The sequence below is a fragment of the Aphelocoma coerulescens genome, chromosome 5, assembly GCF_041296385.1.
Source record: "Aphelocoma coerulescens isolate FSJ_1873_10779 chromosome 5, UR_Acoe_1.0, whole genome shotgun sequence".
In the NCBI taxonomy this organism is placed as follows: Eukaryota; Metazoa; Chordata; class Aves; order Passeriformes; family Corvidae; genus Aphelocoma; species Aphelocoma coerulescens.
In genome coordinates this window covers 44163237-44183518 of record NC_091019.1, presented here as the reverse complement: position 1 = coordinate 44183518, position 20282 = coordinate 44163237, and the positions used below count along the sequence as shown (strand labels likewise).

The 20282-nt window shown below is 53.4% G+C and overlaps 3 protein-coding genes across 5 annotated transcripts in view; 2 read left to right on the top strand and 1 right to left on the bottom strand.

Moving 5' to 3' along the window:
* LTBP2 (latent transforming growth factor beta binding protein 2) overlaps positions 1-12190 on the top strand; it is a 69368-nt gene extending 57178 nt beyond the window's left edge. For 2 of the 3 annotated variants that reach the window (XM_069017885.1, XM_069017883.1), the window contains 14 exons: positions 1079-1201; positions 1503-1628; positions 1726-1848; positions 2077-2208; positions 3381-3506; positions 4180-4323; positions 4597-4788; positions 4911-4991; positions 5599-5727; positions 5961-6101; positions 6338-6505; positions 6983-7246; positions 7482-7631; positions 10814-12190. In XM_069017885.1, the coding sequence (XP_068873986.1) occupies positions 1079-1201; positions 1503-1628; positions 1726-1848; positions 2077-2208; positions 3381-3506; positions 4180-4323; positions 4597-4788; positions 4911-4991; positions 5599-5727; positions 5961-6101; positions 6338-6505; positions 6983-7246; positions 7482-7631; positions 10814-10980 (2066 nt within the window). In that variant the 3' untranslated portion in view covers positions 10981-12190. The remainder of the gene's footprint in view (positions 1-1078; positions 1202-1502; positions 1629-1725; positions 1849-2076; positions 2209-3380; positions 3507-4179; positions 4324-4596; positions 4789-4910; positions 4992-5598; positions 5728-5960; positions 6102-6337; positions 6506-6982; positions 7247-7481; positions 7632-10813) is intronic. The other variant, XM_069017884.1, reaches the window with a different exon arrangement.
* A 97-nt stretch (positions 12191-12287) lies between these two features.
* On the bottom strand, positions 12288-14402 carry NPC2 (NPC intracellular cholesterol transporter 2). The gene is made up of 4 exons (XM_069017887.1): positions 14269-14402; positions 14072-14179; positions 13706-13878; positions 12288-13094 (listed from the first exon to the last, which is right to left on the bottom strand). Exons 1-4 carry the CDS (start codon positions 14351-14353, stop codon positions 13008-13010), a joined length of 453 nt encoding a protein of 150 aa, XP_068873988.1. The 5' UTR covers positions 14354-14402; the 3' UTR covers positions 12288-13007.
* A 4162-nt stretch (positions 14403-18564) lies between these two features.
* Positions 18565-20016, top strand: ISCA2 (iron-sulfur cluster assembly 2). Its single transcript, XM_069017886.1, has 4 exons — positions 18565-18673; positions 18840-19008; positions 19149-19264; positions 19456-20016. Exons 1-4 carry the CDS (start codon positions 18588-18590, stop codon positions 19628-19630), a joined length of 546 nt encoding a protein of 181 aa, XP_068873987.1. The 5' UTR covers positions 18565-18587; the 3' UTR covers positions 19631-20016.
* Positions 20017-20282: the final 266 nt, after the last annotated feature.

Here is a 20282-nt window from a genome sequence, read left to right as displayed (position 1 = left end):
CTGCTACTTGCAACCCTTTGAGACTGAAAAGCTGGGAATCCTGCCTTGAGGCCACAGGAAGTGATGCTCTTTGTGCCTGTGGCATGCTCAGTGCTCTGCAGAGGGGAAAACGTTCCTCCCTACCCTCAGAAGCTGCCAGTCTCAGGACTTTACCTCCTGTCCCTGCAGTGTTCTCCAGTGCTTGCCCTTACCTCAAGGGCTGCAGGCAGTCTGCTGGCATCTCGCAGCCCTCTGTGCAAGGGAAGGTATCCCTCTCTCCTCTGCTGTGAGCAAAATCCTCAGAGTGCCAGCAGATTCTGGCCCGGGCCTGGGAGAGTTGGGTGAGAGAGGGTTTGTGGAGAGCTCTGCAATTGGGTAAGAGTTGTTGTAGGCCCCTGGACAGTGGGAAGGCAGAGCCTTAGAAGGTAGGGCTGGTGCTGCATTGCTTTCCTGGTGTTTGCTCTTGTGCAGTTGGCTGAAGAGAGGATTTGTCAGCAACTCTGACTCTGCACTGGCCTCTTGGTGGTTGTTGTACCCAGAGCAGAGTTCTGCTGGAGATGGTCTCTGGGATTAGCAGTATCCCTGTGCTCACAGAATCACAGAATGTCCAAAGTTGGAGGGAACCTCTGGAGGTCATCTCATCCAACCCACTGCTCAAGCAGAGCCACCAAGATTTGTCTGCCCAGGACTACATCCAGATAGTTTTTCAGTATCTCCAAGACGGGAGACTCCGCAGTGTCTTTGGGCAACCTAGGCCAGTACTCTGCTACTGTCACAGTAAGAGTGTTCAGGCAGGACCTCCTGTGTTTCAGTTTGTGCCCCTTGCCTCTGGTCTTGTCACTGGGCACCACTGACTTGGTGCTGGGATAGTGTTTTGCTGGTCCCTGTGATGGAAGGAAGTGAAGATTCTGGGATGAATCTGCACACCCTGGTAACAGGGAGTCTCTGCCCTCTTCTCACTGTGATGGGATGGTCTGGGAGGGCAGCTCAAACCCATTTTGCAGGCCAACAGCTGGGTGATGCTTCTCTGGATGGGGATCTTCCCCAGTGGTGGCAAGAGCTGGGGCCTCACTCTGTGCTGTGCCCTTTCTCTTGGCAGATGTGGATGAGTGTGAGGACCCTGCTGTTCAGTGCCTGGGGGGAGAGTGCAGAAACACACCAGGCTCCTATGAGTGCCACTGCCAGACTGGCTTTGAGCTCATCAATGGCACCATGTGTCAAGGTATGAACCCCATCCATGCAGCCCTCTGGGTCCAGCACATACTGGATCCTCTTCTTTCTCAGCAGGGAGGATGCCGGTGCCAAGGCAAGTGATGCCACCATGCATGCCACATCCGTAAGGCTGTAGTCACATCCAGGCTCACCATGGACAGGGAAGATCTCTGTTTCCATTATGAAAAAACAGGGGCCAGAAGCCCTTTGAGGGCTGCCTGTAAGAGATTGCGAACAGGGAATCCATGTGGCTTTGGTGAAGGATGTACCTCAGGGCTGGGTGCATGGTCCTGATTCTGCTCCCTCTGCAGATGTGAATGAGTGCCTGAACAGTGAGATCTGTAGTCCCAATGGTGAATGTCTCAACAGTCAGGGATCCTACTTCTGCATTTGTGCTCCTGGCTTCTCAAATGTGGCTGGCGGAGTCAGCTGCCAAGGTGAGTTGGAGGGTGGCAGGGACAGACCTTAGGTCCTGCTCTCTGCTTCCTGCCCTGCTGTGAGATCCAGGTTGATGTTTTTGTCTTGATTTCACAGATGTGGATGAATGTGCAGACAAGTCACTGTGCTCACAAGGCCAGTGTCTGAACACGGAAGGCTCCTACAGGTGTCTGTGTGAAAATGGATTCAAACACTCCCAGGAGACTGATGATTGCGTGGGTGAGAGCTCATTGCTGGAGAGATCAGCCTCCCAGAATTTGAGGGGCGAATAAAGCCAGTGCAGGGGGGAGGGCAGTTCTGCTCCCAGCACTCAAAGTTGCTGGTGACTTGTAAGGAGGACTAGCACTGCTTCAAGGCCTCTGGCCAACTGAAGCAGACCCAGGTGCTGTACTGAACAAGCAGGGTCCCCATCTGACCATTGTCATCCCCTTGCTCTCCTCTCTGCAGACGTGGATGAGTGTAAAGAATACGGGGATGCCATCTGCGGCACATGGCGGTGCCAGAACAGCCTGGGCTCCTACCGTTGTATCATGGGCTGCCAGCCTGGCTTCCACTGGACCCCCCTGGGTGATTGCATTGGTGAGTACAGCCCTGGGTCTCCCTGTCCCTCTCTCTGGCAGGAACAGGATGGTTATGGGACATCTCTGCCAGAGGCACAGGGGAGAAGGAGGTGGAGGAGGAAATGTGTGGCTGGTGGGGAGGCAGATAATGCTGAGTGTTTGTTTTCTTGGCTGCGCTGCTTGCTTGCGTCTAGACTTCTCTCTTCCTGGCATCTGGAACAGACACTGCATTGTGCTGTTTTCCGCTTGGGGAGACTCCTGGGCAGGTTGCAGCCATTCCAGGCTTGGGGCTGGACTGCAGCTCCCTGTAAGCTATGTTTGCTGGGGCCAGTGCCAGTCACCTGCCTGGCAGGCCTGGGTGAGGGGAAAGGCTGCTGGTACCAGCGCCTGCTAGGCTGGAGAGTCTGGGTTTGAAGCCCAGGCTCCAGCAAAGAGGAAAGAGCAAAGGGGTTTCTGCAGTTTTTGAGGCTCCCCCCCAGCTCAGGGAAGGCTGCAGCAGGGAGGAACTGCTGCCAGCCACTGCTCTCTGGGCTGCAGTAAGGCTCAGCCTTAGCATGTGAAGCTGCTCCTGGTCTTGGGAGCCATGGGCTGTGGACACATAGCTGCTATGACTGCTCCAAGAAAACTTCCATGCAGCAGTTGGAGGGTAACAGGATGCAGACAGCAGGGCTGTAAACCTGCCCTCTGTAAGCAGAGAACCCAGCTTTGATTGTCCAACCCCATAGCATATAGCACTTGGAGAAGGACCAGGTCAAGAAGAATGGAGCAGGAGGGTATCATCCTACATGTCTGCACTTGCCTCACACACTTCAGCTGCATGCTTGTATCTCCTGCCAATGCGAGCCTGTAGGCTCTGTGTCCCTTTACACCTCTGCAGGAAACTGCTACCCTCAGTCACCTCCGACTGTCACCTCCGACTGTCACCTCCCATGCTTCCCATCAATTTCCCATTCCTGCCCCTATTGCTCTATTCACATGGCCTCTTTGCAGCTCTCAGTGTTGCAGGAAGCTTCTCTTAACATGCACACTTATAGCAAGGTAAGTGACTGGAGCAGCCAGACCCAGTCGCTCATGTCAAGGAAATGCCCATCCCAGCCCCAGATGTTGGGGTCAGAGCAGAAGGGCCTGAGTCGGGGTGTCCATTGGGAAAAGTGGGGTCTAGGACAGTTCCTGTTCTTGGCTTTGCTGCAGACATTGATGAATGTGCCAACGAGACGCTGTGCGGGAGCCACGGCTTCTGCGAGAACTCAGATGGCACCTTCCGCTGCCTCTGTGACCGTGGCTATGAGAGCTCACCCTCCGGGCACTACTGTATTGGTGAGTCTGCCAGGATCACTCTGCCAGTCAGTAAAGGAGAGCCATTGGCAGATGCCAGGCTGGCGTCCCTGCTATGTGATGGCTCCTAGACCACAGACAGGGACTGCACTCACGCACTGAGAATCACACACATGGACAGGGCAGCTCATGGAGTCAAAACCCCTCCCCTTATCACAGCAGATTTTGGGATTGCAAAGGACCGGGCTCTGAAAAAGTGAGTGTTTCCCAGTGAACATGGAGCCCTTTTCTGTCCGGGTGGAAAGGAGGTCCTTGGGGGATGGAGGCACTGAAGGTGCTAGAGAGGTACTTTAATGGGTGCCTGTAGAGAACAGGCAGGGTGTATTATGAAAAAGCCCTGAGCAGCCTGGTGGGATCCTGTAACTGACCCTGCTTTTATCAGGCGGTTGGACTGGAGACCTCCAAACCTAGATGATTCTGTGATCCAGCAACCCACTGGATTTTAGCAAGCTGGAGTTCAGGCTCTGAATCCACTAAGAGAAGGGCATGAGGCTCCTGCCACACTTGTGTTGAGCTGCAGTGTGAACACAGTTCTCAGCTGTCCCTAGCAGCTGTCATTTCCCTACCGCAGGGTAACCACATGCTGCAGACTGTGCACAGGCTGCCCATGCAGAGGCAGGGCTCCTGCTGCCCACTGCTGCCCCTTGCTTTGCAGATGTGAATGAGTGTGAACTGATGGTCGCCGTGTGCGGAACTGCACTTTGCGAGAATGTGGAGGGATCCTTCCTGTGCCTCTGCCCCAGTGACCATGAGGAGTATGACACAGAGGCAGGGCAGTGCAAGCCCCGAGCTGCCATGGGTGAGTAGGCAACTAGGACAGAGCATGGGTGGCAGCTAGAGCAGGAGCATGGTAGTCCTGGCTGGGGTGAGATAAAGATGAGGGGCTGACAGGGCTGTACAAGCCTGAACAGATATGGGCAAGTCTTTGTCTGGGGAGAGCTCAGAAGCCTGAAAGTGAGGACCTGGGAAGGCTACGCTGCTGGTGATGGGTGTGCTCTGGGACCTCCTAGGTATGGGATGCTGCGTTGGGGTGCCAAGGACCCCATCCTGTCCCTGCTCTGCTGTCTTCTAGAGGGCTCCGACACACACGCAGCCCACCCCTCTGACAGTGCAGAGCGCAAGCAGTGTTACTACCACATCAGTGACGTTCGCCTGTGTGACAGCGTCCTGGCCAAGAACATCACCAAGGAGGAGTGCTGTTGTACTGTGGGGGCAGCCTGGGGTGACAACTGTGAGACTTACCCCTGCCCCATCCCAGGCACAGGTAGGACTGTGGCCCCACCACACCAGGCAGGGCCAGTGCTCTGCCTGCCAGCTCCACCTTGATTGCACTGATGAGCTGCATCTTTTCTTTCCATCTCCTCTTGGCATCTGTATCTTGGTCAGTGGAGTACCAGGAGATCTGCCCTCTTGGGAAGGGCTATATTCCCCAGGAAGATCTGCTCTCAGGAAAAGTCTCTTTCACAGGTACTAGCACCATTTTCTTTTATTTCTTCCCGGGGGAAGAGTGAGAGCACTATGTAAAGCCCTGCATGAAAATGCATTGACAGAACTATCTCCCCAGGCCTGTTGTGAGGGATGCTAACATCCTGCTGCTGTTTTCCTCATTCCAGAGAAATGCCAGATTGCCAGTATCATTGGGCTGGAAGTGCCCCTCCTGCCAGTCCTGCCTCGTTGCTGGCAGTGATTCTTGATGCAAATCTCTCATTATGAACCAGGGAAGGGGACCATTAAGACACAGCTCTTCCAGTTACTGATCAGATCTCCCAATGGCGAGCTCAGTCAGTCTTTGGCACTTTACCTCCATGGGGGTTGTGTTCTTGAGACACACATGAATTTCCTGTTTGTGAAAGTGTCCTATTCCCCACCATCCCTCCTCCTGCTCTGCCTGGGGGTGCTTACCCCTCTGTTCCCAAGCATGGGGCCTGTGAAAGAGGTGGGGGGCTCACTTGGGGACCTGTCAGTGATCCAGGCAAGGTGCTTTGATGGCTTTCTGAAGGTATAGCACCCAGCCCACCTTGCTTCCATGGCTCTGCTTCCTGAGACACTTGCTCTCCCTCCATCCCTCTTTCAGACATGGACGAGTGTGAGATATTTGGCTCTGAGTTCTGCCGCAATGGACAGTGTTTGAACACGGTGCCGGGCTACAAGTGCTTCTGCCGTACAGGATACTTCTATGACTCCAGCAGGCTTGAGTGTGTTGGTAAGATGGCCTCAAAGAGCAGTGGGCACCCCACTGCGCACGGAGGGACAGCTGTGCTGCTGCACCCCGACTTGTCCCTGCTAGGCCAGGTCTAGGTAACAGGCTTCCTGGGCCCTCCTGGGGAACAAGAGAGGGGGGCCTGAGGCCCCTGATGTCCCTCTTTGGGCAGGGAAAGGGTCACATTGCTCATGTCTGCCAGCCTGAAACCTTGCTCTGTCCTTGTGTGTGGGCAGATCAGGATGAGTGTCAGAACGAAGTGTACTGCATCAACGGTGAGTGTCTGAACACAGAAGGCTCCTACCACTGCTTCTGCAGCCTCCCTCTTGTGCTGGATGCCACTGGCAACCGGTGTGTGAATTTCTCCAGCAGGGCAGGTGAGCCTGATCCCCCACTACAGCACACCTTTGCCCCACACATCCTGCCCCATGGCTGGGTCCTCCAAGAGGGAGCAGTGGGTGGGGACATGGTGTCTGACTGAAGTGTGTCAGCACCAGCACAAGATGCAGCTGGGGCAGGGAGGGGGCAGGAGCTGGGGCACACTCTTGGGACAAGATGGACAGGCACTCTTCTGGATGATTTTCATGGCATCCTTTGCTTGTGTCACTCACAGATGCCTTGGAGGAGTATGAAATCCACCTGGACGTCTGCTGGCAGACCGTTGCTGACTACATCTGCCAAGACCTGCTACATGGCCAGCAGACCACATACACCGAGTGCTGCTGCCGGCTTGGCGAAGCCTGGGGCCAGAACTGCGCACTTTGTCCCCACAGGTCCTCCGGTAAGTGGGGCGGCATGGGCAAGCATCTCCCAGCAGAGGTGGGAATGGGCTGGGCTGCTGCTTGTCATGTCATGCAGGCCGCTACATAAGGTCTCTGCGTTGCTGGAACCAGCCCAAGGAGTAGGTAACCCCACACACATTTCTCCAGGGCTGAGCTGCACCAGTGGGTAGAATGTACCTGAAATTGGTTTGAGTCCAAGGTATCTAAGGGGAGAGTTGAACCTGTTGCTTCTGTGCAGGTTAGGAGGTAGTTGCAGCTGGGGATGGGAGCACCCTGGGAAATGGGATTCTTGCTGCTCAAGGACCTGCTGGCCCCAGACAGGAGCTAGTCTTCTTGACAATCAACAAACTACAGAGCTGCAGCTTTGGAGGGCACTGAATGCAGGCCTGGCTCACCGGACCCAGTGTGGATGCACACCCTCTGGCCATATAGGGTGCCAGGCTGCACTGACCCTTCCTTTTCCTCACCACCTGCAGCTGATTTTGCTTTCCTGTGTAATGGGGCCAATGAAGACAGTGAGAGAGGGGCTGAGCTCCGAGAAAGACCTAGGTATGAGTATGGACCGGGCTTGGAAGATCCCCACTATGGCCTTCCCAGCCCCTACTACAACTACCTGGAGTCTGAGTACGGAAACCCCGATGCTGGTTTCCCTCGGAGGGAACCCAGCAATGAGTTTCGTGGCAGCCCTTTCCACCATGGCCCAGCGCGGTCTCCACCCCGCTACCTGCCCAGCCAAGCTGGTGAGTATTGGAGGCACAGGGAAGTGCCTTCCCACCCAGACTGTGTCCATGGGGACTGCCTGGCAATTCCCACCCTGGCCAGGCTGCTCCAGGCTTGGAGTAAGCTCTGTTCCTGGCTGTTCTGAGTCAGTCCTGGCGCCACCAGCTCTGTCCTGCTGCACGCCCGATATCCCCTTTGTGGCTGGGCTGAGGCTCACCCTGCTCTGACCCCCCCCCCCCCCTTGCCGCCCTCCAGATCTCTACGAGGGCTTCGAGGGGCTGCAGGCAGAGGAGTGCGGGATCCTCAACGGCTGCGAGAACGGGCGCTGCGTGCGCGTCCCGGAGGGATACACCTGCGACTGCTTCGACGGCTTCCAGCTGGACATGACCCGCATGGCCTGCGTGGGTGAGTGAGGCCCCGCGTCCCCTGGCCGCGGCTGCTCCCTGCCGGTGCCATCCAGGACGGCAGCAGGAGCAGTCCCGCTCTCCTTCTGATTCCTTCCCATACGGCTGGGAGGGCCCTCGTGGAGGTTCAGCCGGCCAATTTCTGCTGGCAGCTAGGTAAGAGCAGCTCTGGGCATCACCTAGAGCGGCTGATGTCTCCTGTCTTCTCATACCACTCTTGTACATCACAAGCCATAGTTACTGTGATTAATGTCCTCGACATTCACCACTGCCCTGGTGAAATTCCTCACTTTTCACCCTGCCCTATGAAACACAGTTTCTAAATCTTCTCTCTGCATTTCCTCTATATCCCTATGCCATGTCTCCATCCTTTTCACATTATATCTCTCCAAGCCAGCTGAGACCTCAGGCAGTCAGCAGAGCAGATGAAGACCCTCTTTTTCCTTAGGCATGGCACTTACTCCAACTCAGGGCATCCTTATTGTACCATACAATGGTGCAGCTTCTTCATACAGAACACATGGTCTCTACTACCCCAAGTGCAGCTGTGCAAAATGTCTGTCTGTTACGCCCTCTTCTGCATTTGTGCACTGTTTCCCTTTCCTTGGCCATAGTACTTTACATTTGCCTTCAGTGAATTTTGTCTGGTTGAATTTGGACCACTTCTCTCAGAGTAAGTCTGAATCCTGCAAAGTGTTTGCAGTCTGCTGCCACACACATACATTTTATAAGCATGGGGATTCTTCCTTCATCCACCCTAATGACAACATTTGCATGGAGTAGGGGTAAGGACAGACGGCTGCAGCCTGTGCATTAAAGGGCTTTTACTGTAAAGCCAGGTATTGCTAATTGTCTTTGGAGTGCAGCTATGTGGTCCATTGTGCAATTGCCACAGTTTAATCTAGAGGATATTTTCTCAATCTGTTTGAGTGTGTCATGTGAGAGTGTGTTGAAATCCTCACCGTGGCCAAGGCACATCATATCCACCACTTCTCCCTTATCTGACAGGCCAGTTATCAGGTCAGGGAAGAGAACCAGATTGGCTTAATGTAATCAGGCCTTAACTGATCTGCACTAGCTATTTAATGATCCTCTTATCCTTTAGAGGGTTATGACCTAATCACTTACAAACCTGAACTGCTTAGGGGTGAGCAGACTGTAATTCTGGATATTCCCTTCTCTGTTTTTGAAGATGGTTACGAGATTTATCCTTTGTTGCTTCTCTGAGGCCTCCTTTATGCTCCCATCTCAGAGACAACTGTCAACTTTTCAGGAACTGCAGGCAGCATTAAGCATGTGAACTCACGTTGCTGCAAACCTTTATGGATGTAACTGCTTTATATCTGGTTGTTGAACCTCTCCATCACAGTGTGGCCTTTCCCTCCCTGTGCTCCTGCACCTTTGTTTAAACACTTCGAACCTGGTCTGTGCCCTGTCTGATCACCATGAGTGTTTCTATGATGGCTGGAACAAAGCCTGTGTTAGCTGCTCCAGCCAGATTGACTGGCTTTTGTTTCCTCTGTCGATAAGAAGTAGACTTGCATTCCCTATTGTTTCCTGCTAACATATTTATGGAGCCTTTGCTTGTTGCCTTTTCTATCCTGAACTAACTAGCCCTCATTTTACACTGGAGCCTGGTTTTTTTCCTTTCAGTTCTGGTTGGTTCTTAGTCATCCCCATGTTTTTATCTTGCTGACTTCAGGCTTTTAGAGTACTCCTGCAGCTGCTGCAGCACTTTCCCTCTCACTTCCCTATGGGGACAGCTTACTGGTGCCCTGTAAGGTGGGCTGTGTGCCCCCACCCTTGCCCAAGTGGGCAAACTCCAGGATTTGGTGCAGACTGCTAGCACTATTCTGTTGCTTCTGGCTTTTGGGTCTCTCTGGGCTAAACTTTCCTTGTTTTTTTTTCTCCTCTCGATTTGGTGCCCAGATCAGCCTGCCTGCTCTTTCAGCTTTTACTTTCCCTTGCTTCTGAGGCTGCAAAGCACATCTCCTTTGATGTGCCTAAATTTTCCTTGGGCTTCCAAGCAAGCCATCCTGTTCATGGCAATATCTGGTCCTGAGGTTTAGTGCAAGTCCACAGTGTCAGTTTAACAATTGGTTTGGCTGTGTGTGAAGACTACCCTGTTCCTCAAGCTCTCTCTCCTCATGTGTCCTCTCTCCTTCTTCCTCCTGTGACTGCTGTGCTTTCTCTTACCTCCCTGAAAGTTTTGCTTCCAGTATCTCTCCCTAGGGTTACACTTACCTTTCTTTGTCAGATGGCCCCCTCCACCTATGCTAGAGATAACCCGAGGTCCCTGGGGTGACAGAGCACTTTAGTCTTCCTGGGGTCCAGTGGCCACTGCTGGGGCCTTCTCTCTCCCTTGGGTGGGAACCCATCAGCTGCTCCCCACTCCCTGCTGATCAGTGGGGGTTGAGTCTGGAGTTTGTGGTCAGAGAGGTTGGACCTGCCTTGGTAGGTGAGGATTTGGTCTCTGGAGGTCCTGTGGGTGCCAACAACGGTTCTGGGGTTGAACATGGGTGCTCTGTCCAGCTCATGGCCCCACCACAAGTTTGTTTATCTCAGGCAGGGTGTCTAGGTGAGTTCCTTTAGCAGAGCCAACCTGTCACAGTAGGGCAGCTGCTGTAGGGCTCACGTGCACACTCCAGCCTGACAAGCTGGCCAGCTGAGCCCTTTGGCACAGTTTGCAGGTTAATAAAATAAGCTGTTGTTTGTGTAGCACGAAGTCCCTCTGTGTTTTGGTCCTGGAGACTGATAATCGGCCTCTCAGGGCCACCATAATTTGTCTGGTTGACCTTGTTGGATCAGAAAAGGGCATTTTCCAAGGCTAGAGGTGGCCTTTTCCCCAGATCTCAAGCTATTACAACTTGTTAGACAAAAGCTGCTAACCAGGGAGTGTGACCAGCTATGGAGCATGGAGGGGCTATTATCTGGTTTGTGTGGGGTAGGGTTCAGTACTGTGCTGGAGGATACTGGAGATGCCACCCTTGGATACTGCAGATGCTCTGCAGATATGCTGAGGGCATGAGAGGCTGGTGGGGACATCCTAGAGGTACTAGTTGGGGGACAGAGCAGGCAGAACCTGTGTGGGAGGGCCAGGGGGGATGGCAGGGGCACAAGAGATGGCTGTGGGCTGGGACTACTCACTGTGCCATCAGCTCAGGCCAATCCTTCTCCTTGCAGATATCAACGAGTGTGAGGAGGTGGGCAGCCCTGAGCCCCTGTGCCGAGGTGGCACCTGCGAGAACACAGAGGGCTCCTACCGCTGCCAATGTTTGCCGGGCTATGTGGCCCTGGCCCGGTCACACCACTGCGTGCCCCAGACAGCCCAGAACCCAGCAGCTGCGTAGCTCTAGGAGAGCAGGGGTGAGGGTGCTCACCTGTGCATGGCTCTGGGACCTGGGAGCACAGAGAAAGGCCCCCTCGGGGCTGTGGGGGCTTCGAGACTCTTTGTTCCTTCCCCTTCGAAGTGCACAACTTCCCTGCCACCTCTCTCTCCAGGTCAGGGCTGAGCTCCCAGCCTCTGCACCCCTCTTGGCCCTGCCAGCCCCTGCTCTTCCTGCAGCAGAGTCCACTCCAGCCCTCAGTACCTGTCACATTGCCTGTGTCATGGAGGCTCACAGGACACCTTCCCTTGCCACACAGCTCCAGCCTCTCCCCCTCACCCTGCCAAGAAAGGGGGCTCATCTCCCTGCCACTGCTGCACTGACCTAGTGACAAGCCTTACCCACACCGCGGGTGCTGGCCTCGCTCCTTGTGAAGTGTCCAGCCCCCAGGCCCGAGCTTTAAGATGGGGGTTCCACCCCAGCTTTCTAGAGCTGCTGCCTAACCTTGGGGTATGGGAGAGAAGCCTGAGGGGCCCCAGGGCCAGCTCTCCCTGTGGCCTTTAGCCCCACACTTTGTGCCCCATGCTGGCTGGGCAGGGGGAGGGGGAGCAGGTCCAGCTTCCTTTCTGTAAAGTTGTTGGTGATTATTTTTTTTTAACCGAGTCTGCTGGAAACTTCTCTCATGTTGTTAAATAAAACATTTATTTTGGGCCCCTGTGGCTCAAGACACTGGGGTTTGTCAGAACCATGCTTGTCTTGCCTCTGCCAAGGGCAGAGCCATCCCACTTTAATTCTTAGCCCTCTCAGCTGACACATATCCAGAACAGAGAGCTTTGCCAGGCCAAATCCTCAGCCCAACACTGGTGGCAGGAGCCAACTCCAGTCCCTGCAGACAGCACCAGAGTTATAGCTGCTCACATCCTGCCTTGTTCTCACACAAGGGGGCTGCAGTTCCCACATGAAAAAGGGTAGTTACTGCAGTTAGTAAGAGCTCTCTGGCAGGTCTGGGAGTTGTTTTTCCAGCCCCATAGAGCCTTCAGTATAAAGACCTTTACCTACGCTTGCCTTCTACGCCATCACCTCTTCAGGGAGCCTTTGCACAATTTCAAGACTGCATAGGACTAGCAAGGCAGGAGCACAGCCAGACATTGCCAGCTGGATGCCAGCAACAGAGATGTTTGGTTGCTTCCAGGCCATCGACACTTGGGCCAGCATACCACTTCTATTTATGCCTTCAGATAAGAAGTAAGACCAGCCGAACCCCAACTAGAAGATGCCCAGCCACTCTTTGTTTTCTCCTGCTCTTCTTCACTCACAGAATACAACACAAGCAGATTTTGTCTAGCCTTTATTAAAAGGAAAGTTATAAAAAGAGATTCAAGAGCTCGCACCAGCTCCAAGTTAGTAGTAGTGCAAACCATTGGTTAGAGAAAGAATCATCCCTGCAGAGACATTGAACGCCATTTGGCTTTGCATCCACAAAAAGGAAGTTTTCCCAGCTGGAGTCCTACTGGCTTGAGCAGAGGCCCAGGACAGAGCAGGCTGTCAGCTCAGGGAAAGACTCCTTTCCTTCCCTCTGCTTCAGCTGCATGGATAGCAAATGCAGGTCCCAGGGGCATCCTGATCACAACAGAGCAGGAGAAACATGGGAGGGTGGATGCAGCCAGCATTCTAGAAGAGGCACTGAAGGGTTACCAGGTAGCAGCTCAGACAATAGCCAGGTTCATCGCTGAGAAATTCCTTTGTGAGGACAGACAGCTCCACGTCAAACAGATAAAGTGCCTCCACAGAGCAGCTGGAGGATGATGCTCAGTCACTCCTGCAGCAGACACTACTGCCCCTCAAAGCTGCTAGGAGAGCACCCCAGGGGTGTCACCTAAACGCAGTAAGAGCACTCTGCCCGTGGCTGATCTTGCAAGGAACACAGTGCTGGCTGCTCAGAGGCTGCAGAGCTCTGAAGGAAGCAGTAAGAAATGCTTATTATATAAAAGAATTTGGCCTGTGTTGTTTCTGGTTTTCCCCTCCCCAAGCCCTACTCATGGCAGGGCTCCTCAGGTGGTAATCTGCACTGGTATCTTCCAGCAGAACAACATCTGGTCCTGGTCATCTACTAGCTCCCACTTCACAATCAGTTTAATCTGAAAGAGAGAGGAGAAAGGAAGATGAGAATGTTCAGGAAATTTTAAGGCAAGGGCATGGGGAGAAAAGTAATCACTTGTGTGCAACAAGGAGGTCCTGGGAGCTCTTCACAAAGAGGACAGAGCTGGGGCATTGCCCTTGCGTGCAGTTGGTGGGCCATGCTCATGCAGCGATTCCTGGAGTACCATCTAAGAATGGAGGGCTCAGTTGCATGACACACACACTGCACTTGGATTCCCACTCCCTGAGAAAGTAGAGTGGAAACAACCTGCAGCATCCCCAGCTGAACTGCACTTCAGTCGAGCACCCCCAGTCTGTGAGCATTCAGCTGCATGCAGCAGGCTCTGGTGGGAGGCACAGCACAGGAAGATACTGGAGCAGCTGAAGCCACTTCTCAGCAGCTGGAGCTAGCTGCTTCCTTTGCTGGGTCTGCCCCAAAGTGAGAACTTGAAACTAGAGTCATACAGCAGAAAGAACACCAGACTGCCTATGGAGTCTACTCTCTCTCACCAGAACAGAACAAGGTGTCTTCCCTTAAAGGCAGGTGGTGAGACTACCCCAGTATACTCAGGCAGTAGCTGAGCAGCTGACCAGCTGCCTGCATACTTACACTGGGGTACTCGCTCTTCACAGGGAGTTTATTCAGGTAGCTGTAGGAATGGCCCTTCTGAATGGGGCACTGGATCCCGGACTTGCATCCATCAGGCTCAGGAATAGGGAAGGGTATGTCCACATGCAGCATCTCCCCGTACACCCTTGCTTTACTGCCCTGGCTCTCGATCTCTGCAAAACACGGAGAACACACGTATACCTCACACCCTGCCCTTCACATACCCTAGAGGCTGCAAGAACACAACTAAGGGACACTCTTCCTCCCACCCAGATACTTCTCCAGGCGCCCATCTCCCCTCCCAGCAGTGGGACACAGAAGAGATCACCTGCCCCTGCCCACTCCCGCTGGGGATGTGCTCCTTACTGCTGGCGAAGGTGACGTTGATGCTGTAGGATGTTCCCTTGTGGAGCAGGCAGGGCTGAGTGGGGCAGGGGCTCACGTTCACCTCCTGGATGCTGCCGTCTATGGAACCTGCAAGTAAGAGTCGGGATTACCGGGCAGTCTCCGCCTGCTGCCGCACTCCTCCCGCTGCCCCGCAGCCGCGGGCCGGAGCCACTCACCGCAGTCAACGAAGCGGAGGGGCTCGGCCAGGGCGGTGGCGGCGGCACCCAGCGCCAGGAGCAGGGCGAGCGGGGACGGCACCATGGCGGCAGCGGGCACGGCGGCAGCGGCGGCGCCTCCCCGGTGTCACATGAGCGCGGCGGCCCCGCCCGCCGGTCAGCTGGGGCGGGCCCCGCCCGCGGGGCCGGGCCGGATCACTGCGCGCTCCCGGGGGGGTCGGGACCGCCCTCCCCCGCCGCCGTGGCCCAGGGCAAGGCTGCAGCCGGGAGAGAACGGCGGGAGCGCCGCTGTGACAGGACAGCCCGAGAGTGGTGGTGGTGTGCTGGAATACAGCCCTTGGACAGACTAGACAGCCAGCCAGCCAGACACCGTCTCCAAAAGCGCTGGAAGTGGATATCCCCACTCCTGGGCTGTCCTGGGACAGTCAGTGTCAAAGGCAGCAGCCGGAGGACAGGCTCAGATACAGGCAGTACCATGGGCCGGGAAGCTCTTTTGCTGCCCTTACTAAAAGGGGAAAAAACATAAAGCCCATAAAGCTGCTGTAGTAGACTAGTCCGTGGCCTTGTTCATACATATTCCATACCTCGTGTTCTGCATGTTGAAAGCCGTTTGCGTAACGTGAGTGCCAAGAGTTACATCTGCTGAGTACCTGGCGTGGCTGCCACCTTTCAGAGAGCACACACACGTCAGTCCCGTTTCTCAAACTCGTGAATTGTCAGAGACTCCCTGCTTTGTGCTGTGGATGCCAAGACAAACCAGATGACGCTTCAGAAAGCATTTGACCCAAGGTAAAGTTTGCAGCTTTTCACCAATTTCACATGGTAGTAAATTTTAGCCTTTCTGGGATCATGTCAGAACACAGTAGAGAGGCATGTGAGTGCTGATTTGGTAGGAATGCGGCAGAGCTGACACAGCGTCCCTGCTTCAGACCTCTGTCCCAGTGAGGTGTCTGCCTGCTCAGCTGCAGCTGCACAGCCAAGCGACTCAGAGGTGCACCCCACGCTTTGCTCAGGCTCTCTGCAAAGGGTGTCACATCAGAAAGGAGCTTTTTCATTTTTTTTAAAGATTTCGAATAAGCATTCAGTTTCCAAAGGCATGCATACCAGGGTGCTTACAGCAGCCCTATGAAAAAAAAACCACTCTCAAAAAACTCCTGCTGAGGCTAAGCCATGTGTTTAAGCCCACCTAGCACACTTTATAACTGACCCCGATAAAGGCTTTTCCTTGCGCATGCCCTTCAAAAGGCTTCCCTTATCCTCATCCTTCAAGTCTTACAGATGGTAAACAAAGCTGCCTATCTGACTGCTGGTAACAGAACTGCAGTCAAGTCAGAGCAACACCATAAAGTGCCATCAGATATTCACAGGATAAGTAGTGCTTGGAATTTGCTTGGGAACAAATTCCACAGTCCATTAAATCAGGATGCCTTCCTGTAAAACCACTCACCACGTATCTTTGCTTCACAGATGCTTTTACACAGTGGCAGTGACTATATACATACAAGTCAACACATATTTCAAAGTCTGTGAACTAAAAATAGTGAATCTAGGATCAAAATTAACTTGTCTGTTTCCCCTCCCTGCACCCCAAACTGGAGTAATAAAAAGCCTAATAAGTCTGTAAATCCACAGCCAAGGCCTTTACAGAAGAAAGAAGCAGAAACCTTTTGCCCAAGGTTTTTAGCTGATATCATACACTACCATGGTGTCAGTTTTGCAATAACATTACCAAAGCTTAAATTCCTCAGGGCAGCACAAGCATCTTGGGCCAAACAGACCTTGCTTTTAGGCACATGTCCCCTGTGACATCTGATAACAGGCATAAGCCTCCAGGTTCCCTTGGAACCAAACATTGCTTAAGAAAGATTCAAATCAACTTTAGGCTGGTCTCATTATTTTGCAGATGAAGGTCCTTTCAGATTACCAACATCACAGGGAGCTTATCCTGCAGAAACACCAGGGGAAAATGCTAAGAAAGCTGGCAGAGACATTCTTTCCAGCAAGACTGATACTCAAGTGCTTAATTTTTGTAGTTCAACCAACTCTATTACATGAGGAAAAAGCCTGATGTTCCACTTCATCAAATATCTACACCTGATTAATCCAAATCCCTCTAACAGCACTGCACTTGCAGCTCACTAAACAGATGCGCTTGCAGGCACTACAGCATCAGTGAATACAGCAGGCAGGTTCTCAAGAAAATCCACATACAGAGACTAATCAATTTAACTGTTCTTTCAGCCAGAACATGCTCATTTTGCTACAGATTGTCAGAATTCACATTTAAATTCATCACATCCACTCTTGCATTCAACACCACACCAGAGGTTTTATTATCACCAGTTTCTGAAGCACTGAAACAAGTTTAGTTTCCCTTCAAAACAGATACAAGATTATTTTAGCATCATATTGCAGAGGAGAAAAGAGCAAAATATGTAGTGAATTCAGCTCTCAGACAAATCTTTTCAATAGTGTGCTTAAAGAGAGCTAAACAAACTCCCCAAACCAAGACACCACAAACCAGAATAAGAACAGGAAATCAAAACACAAACTTAAACCCAGCTTATGTCCAGCTATCAGGAATGACCAACAAAATCAGAGCCCAGGAAGGAAGAAAAACTAGACTCTAACTCCATGAATAAAAAAGCAACCAACCATCCCTGTACCACACAGCTGACTGAAGGAGAAAATGGCCAGTGATAAGAGATGCAAGGGAGTAGCTGTTCTCCTTAGTTACACCCACCTCCCCTTGTCACACCAAAAACCTGTCCCCAGCACCTGAGTCCTCAGCACAGCAGATTATTAATTATATTAACTGAGTTATGCTAGCTGGCCTTTTTCTCATTCTTTCAGTCTGCAGGAATCATCTCAGCAATGTCCCAAAGATCCCTGAAGCTACTTGCCACACTTCTGACACACCACCAGTAAAAATGAAGGCAACTATAAAGTGTCTGGCTTTTGGGGCTACATCCATTCTCCAAAAGGTGTTCACAGTGAATACAGCCACAACATGGAGAAATGCAGCAAGATCAATCTAACACACCCTACAGGAATAGGAGAGCCAATGCAATATGGAAAGAAATCAGGCATGATCCCTCCTTGCCTTTTCTCCCAGGAGGTTTTCATTCCCTCCTCCAAAGTTGCCAGCTTTTGGGATGCCACACTGATAATAATCAATAAACACTCCAATATGTTTTTATTTGAACATTCAGTGTTCCTATATGCCTGATGAGGATTCATCAACTACTGCAGGTACCTGCATTAGTACCACTCCTGCTGGGACCCTGCCTGTGTTACTCTCCTGGCTTTATCCTAGCATCATTAGAGCTAACCCAGGAGTAAGCAAACTTGAACAGCTCAAACCAGTCTTTATTTACATGCTCAGGATGGAACAAATAAGCAAAAGCACGTGGTTACAGAAGCATCACCATGCTTGGAGCAGGATGGTGAGAAAGCAAATTGTGACAAGGTCCTGAAGTCCCCTGATGGTAAATCACCCCCTCCTGCTGGGATGACAGGTTTTCTTCCACCAGTCTTCCACACAGTCACTGTATGACTCTCCGCAGGCCTGGCTAGGGCTGAGGAACAGGATTCCTCCCACAGAAGCACATGAAGAAGAAAGAGATACAGACTCTTTTAACCACGAGTGCATCCGTGATCGACCGGTCAGACCACTGTCACACGGCAGACGACCAGGAGGAGCTTAAATCACCGTGGGAGGGCAGCGTGCCTCGGGCGGTCGTAGGGGCCCACCTCGAGTCGGGTGAGCCCTGCCGGGCCCGGGGCCTCTTCCCAGCCTTGCTGCGGTGGGAGGAGAGGGACGGTGTGGGTGTGAGGCAGCGCACAATCAGCAGCGCGGGGCCAAGCGCTCGAACGAAGGAAGACTGTCTTCCACCTTCTGAGCTAAGCCCCCACCTGATAAAGGAGAGCAAACCAGAAAGGCCGCGGTCATGGAAAAACCCTAAAACCCCTCAGCTCTGGCCCCATGTTTGCTCTTCTGCCTGCCCCAACTCCCCTGCGGCGGCACCTCGATCCTTCTCTGGGTTCTGCTCAGGACAAACAACCTCACGGCTAATCCCGGGACAAGCATGCCCTGACGGACAGCGCTCGCTGTTCATTATTGTTCAGTGCTTCATGGCTGCGAACACCCCCAGAGCGAACCGCAGCGTCGTGCGAAGTTCCAGCGCCTGTACGGCGTTTACCGAGCCCGAGGCCAGGCACTGCCCGCGAACTGCCACCGCCGCCCCGCTGACGCAGCGCCCGGGGCCCGCCCGGTGTGGGCGCGGCCGCTCCCGCCCGCCGCGGCCGCACTTCCGGCCATGGCGGCGGGGCGGGGCTGGGCCGGCATGGCGGCGCCGGCGGCGCTGCGGCGGTGGTGGACGTTGGCGGTGGGCGGCCGGACGAGGTACCGTTCCCTTGGGCACTCGGCCCCTTGGACCCTCTCTCGGGGACACGGAACGTCGCCGCCGCGCGGCAGGGGTTGGTGGCCGCAGGGGCCGGGCCCGCCGCCCGCTCCGGCGGCGCGGCGCGGATCCCTCTGAGGCGCCCCCTTTCCCCTCTCCCCGAGGCAGCTGGTGCCCCGCTTCGCCGTGCCCAGGCCGAGCGCTGCCCAGGCCCCCGGCCGGCCCTGCCCTCGCAGCTGGCTCCCCGCTGCGCTGGGCGTCGTCCGTCTCCGAGCCGGGCCCGACGGAGAGCGGCCCTAACGAAGGACAGGTCTTCCTCAGCGAGAGCTGCGTGAAGGTGGGGACTCTCAGAGGGGCTCGGGTGTCTCTGGGAGGGTTTCCACACTGCCTGCCCTGCCGTCGCGCAGGGGAGACGTTTGAATGTTCACCAATTCGTTCAGCAGGCATTTTAATCTTCTTCCTTTTATTTATTTGCAGAGGCTGCTGGAAATCGCAGAAGGATCAGAGTTTCTCAGGCTGCAGGTGGAAGGAGGTGGCTGCTCTGGCTTCCAGTACAAGTTTTCCTTGGACACAGTTATCAATCCTGATGACAGGCAAGGACAAAGGAGCATTGTGGTGGTCAGGTGTTACTGTTCTTGGCAAAAACAGCAGAAGGGGGATGTGTGAGATGATGGTACCTTACATTGAAGGGAAGAAGCCTGTGAGATAAGGAGCATGCTGAGGTTGCACTTCTCTGTAAGATCTTTGGCACAGTTGATGGTTAAATATGCTGCTTTTTTTGCAGGGTGTTTGAACAAGGTGGTGCCCGAGTGGTTGTGGATGTGGACAGCCTGGCCTTTGTGAAAGGTTCCATGGTGGACTTCAGCCAAGAGCTGATTCGAAGCTCCTTCCAGGTGGTGAGCAACCCCCAGGCAGAGAAGGGTTGCTCATGTGGGACTTCCTTCTCTGTCAAGTTCTGACTGGACTTGCCATGGATGGACACTGTTTGCAGACCCTTTTGGCAATCTCCAGAGGGTTTATGTTTCTTCTTTTCCCTGCTGCTCCCTCTCATCTCCCTTACTCTGTGACACAGCTGTTACACATTACTGCAGCTGTGTGTGTGTTTGCACTGAGCCTATCTCCAAGACTTGTTGGCCTTCCCTTCAGAAATGATGAAGTAACCATGAGCACACACCCAGGAGCATCTTCAGCGCCTTGTGAACCACTGGCCAGGTGGTGCTGACTTGCCTGGCCTGTCCTGAATGTGGAACTACCTAACTGTCTCTGCAAGAGAAGGCTGTACATATATATATATGTGTGTGTGTGTGTATCAAAAGTTCTTACTTATAAAAGTCTATGAGATTGATTGGTATTGTTTGTGCATTTACATGTGGGTAGAATCTGGGTTCTTTCAGGCTAATGTTGCTTATTCCATGATTCCATGTCTTCCAAGTGAATGGGACTTGGAGTGTTTCTCACATGTACCTCCCAGGGTTGCTGGCCCCCCACTGCCCAGCTTACAGAGGGCTTTTCCAGATACTTTGCTCTTTTCTTGCTGAACAGGATTCTCTTGGTCCCAGGAACCTATGGTGGCTTTGCTGTAAGTTCCTGGGATGATGGTTTTTATTTGTT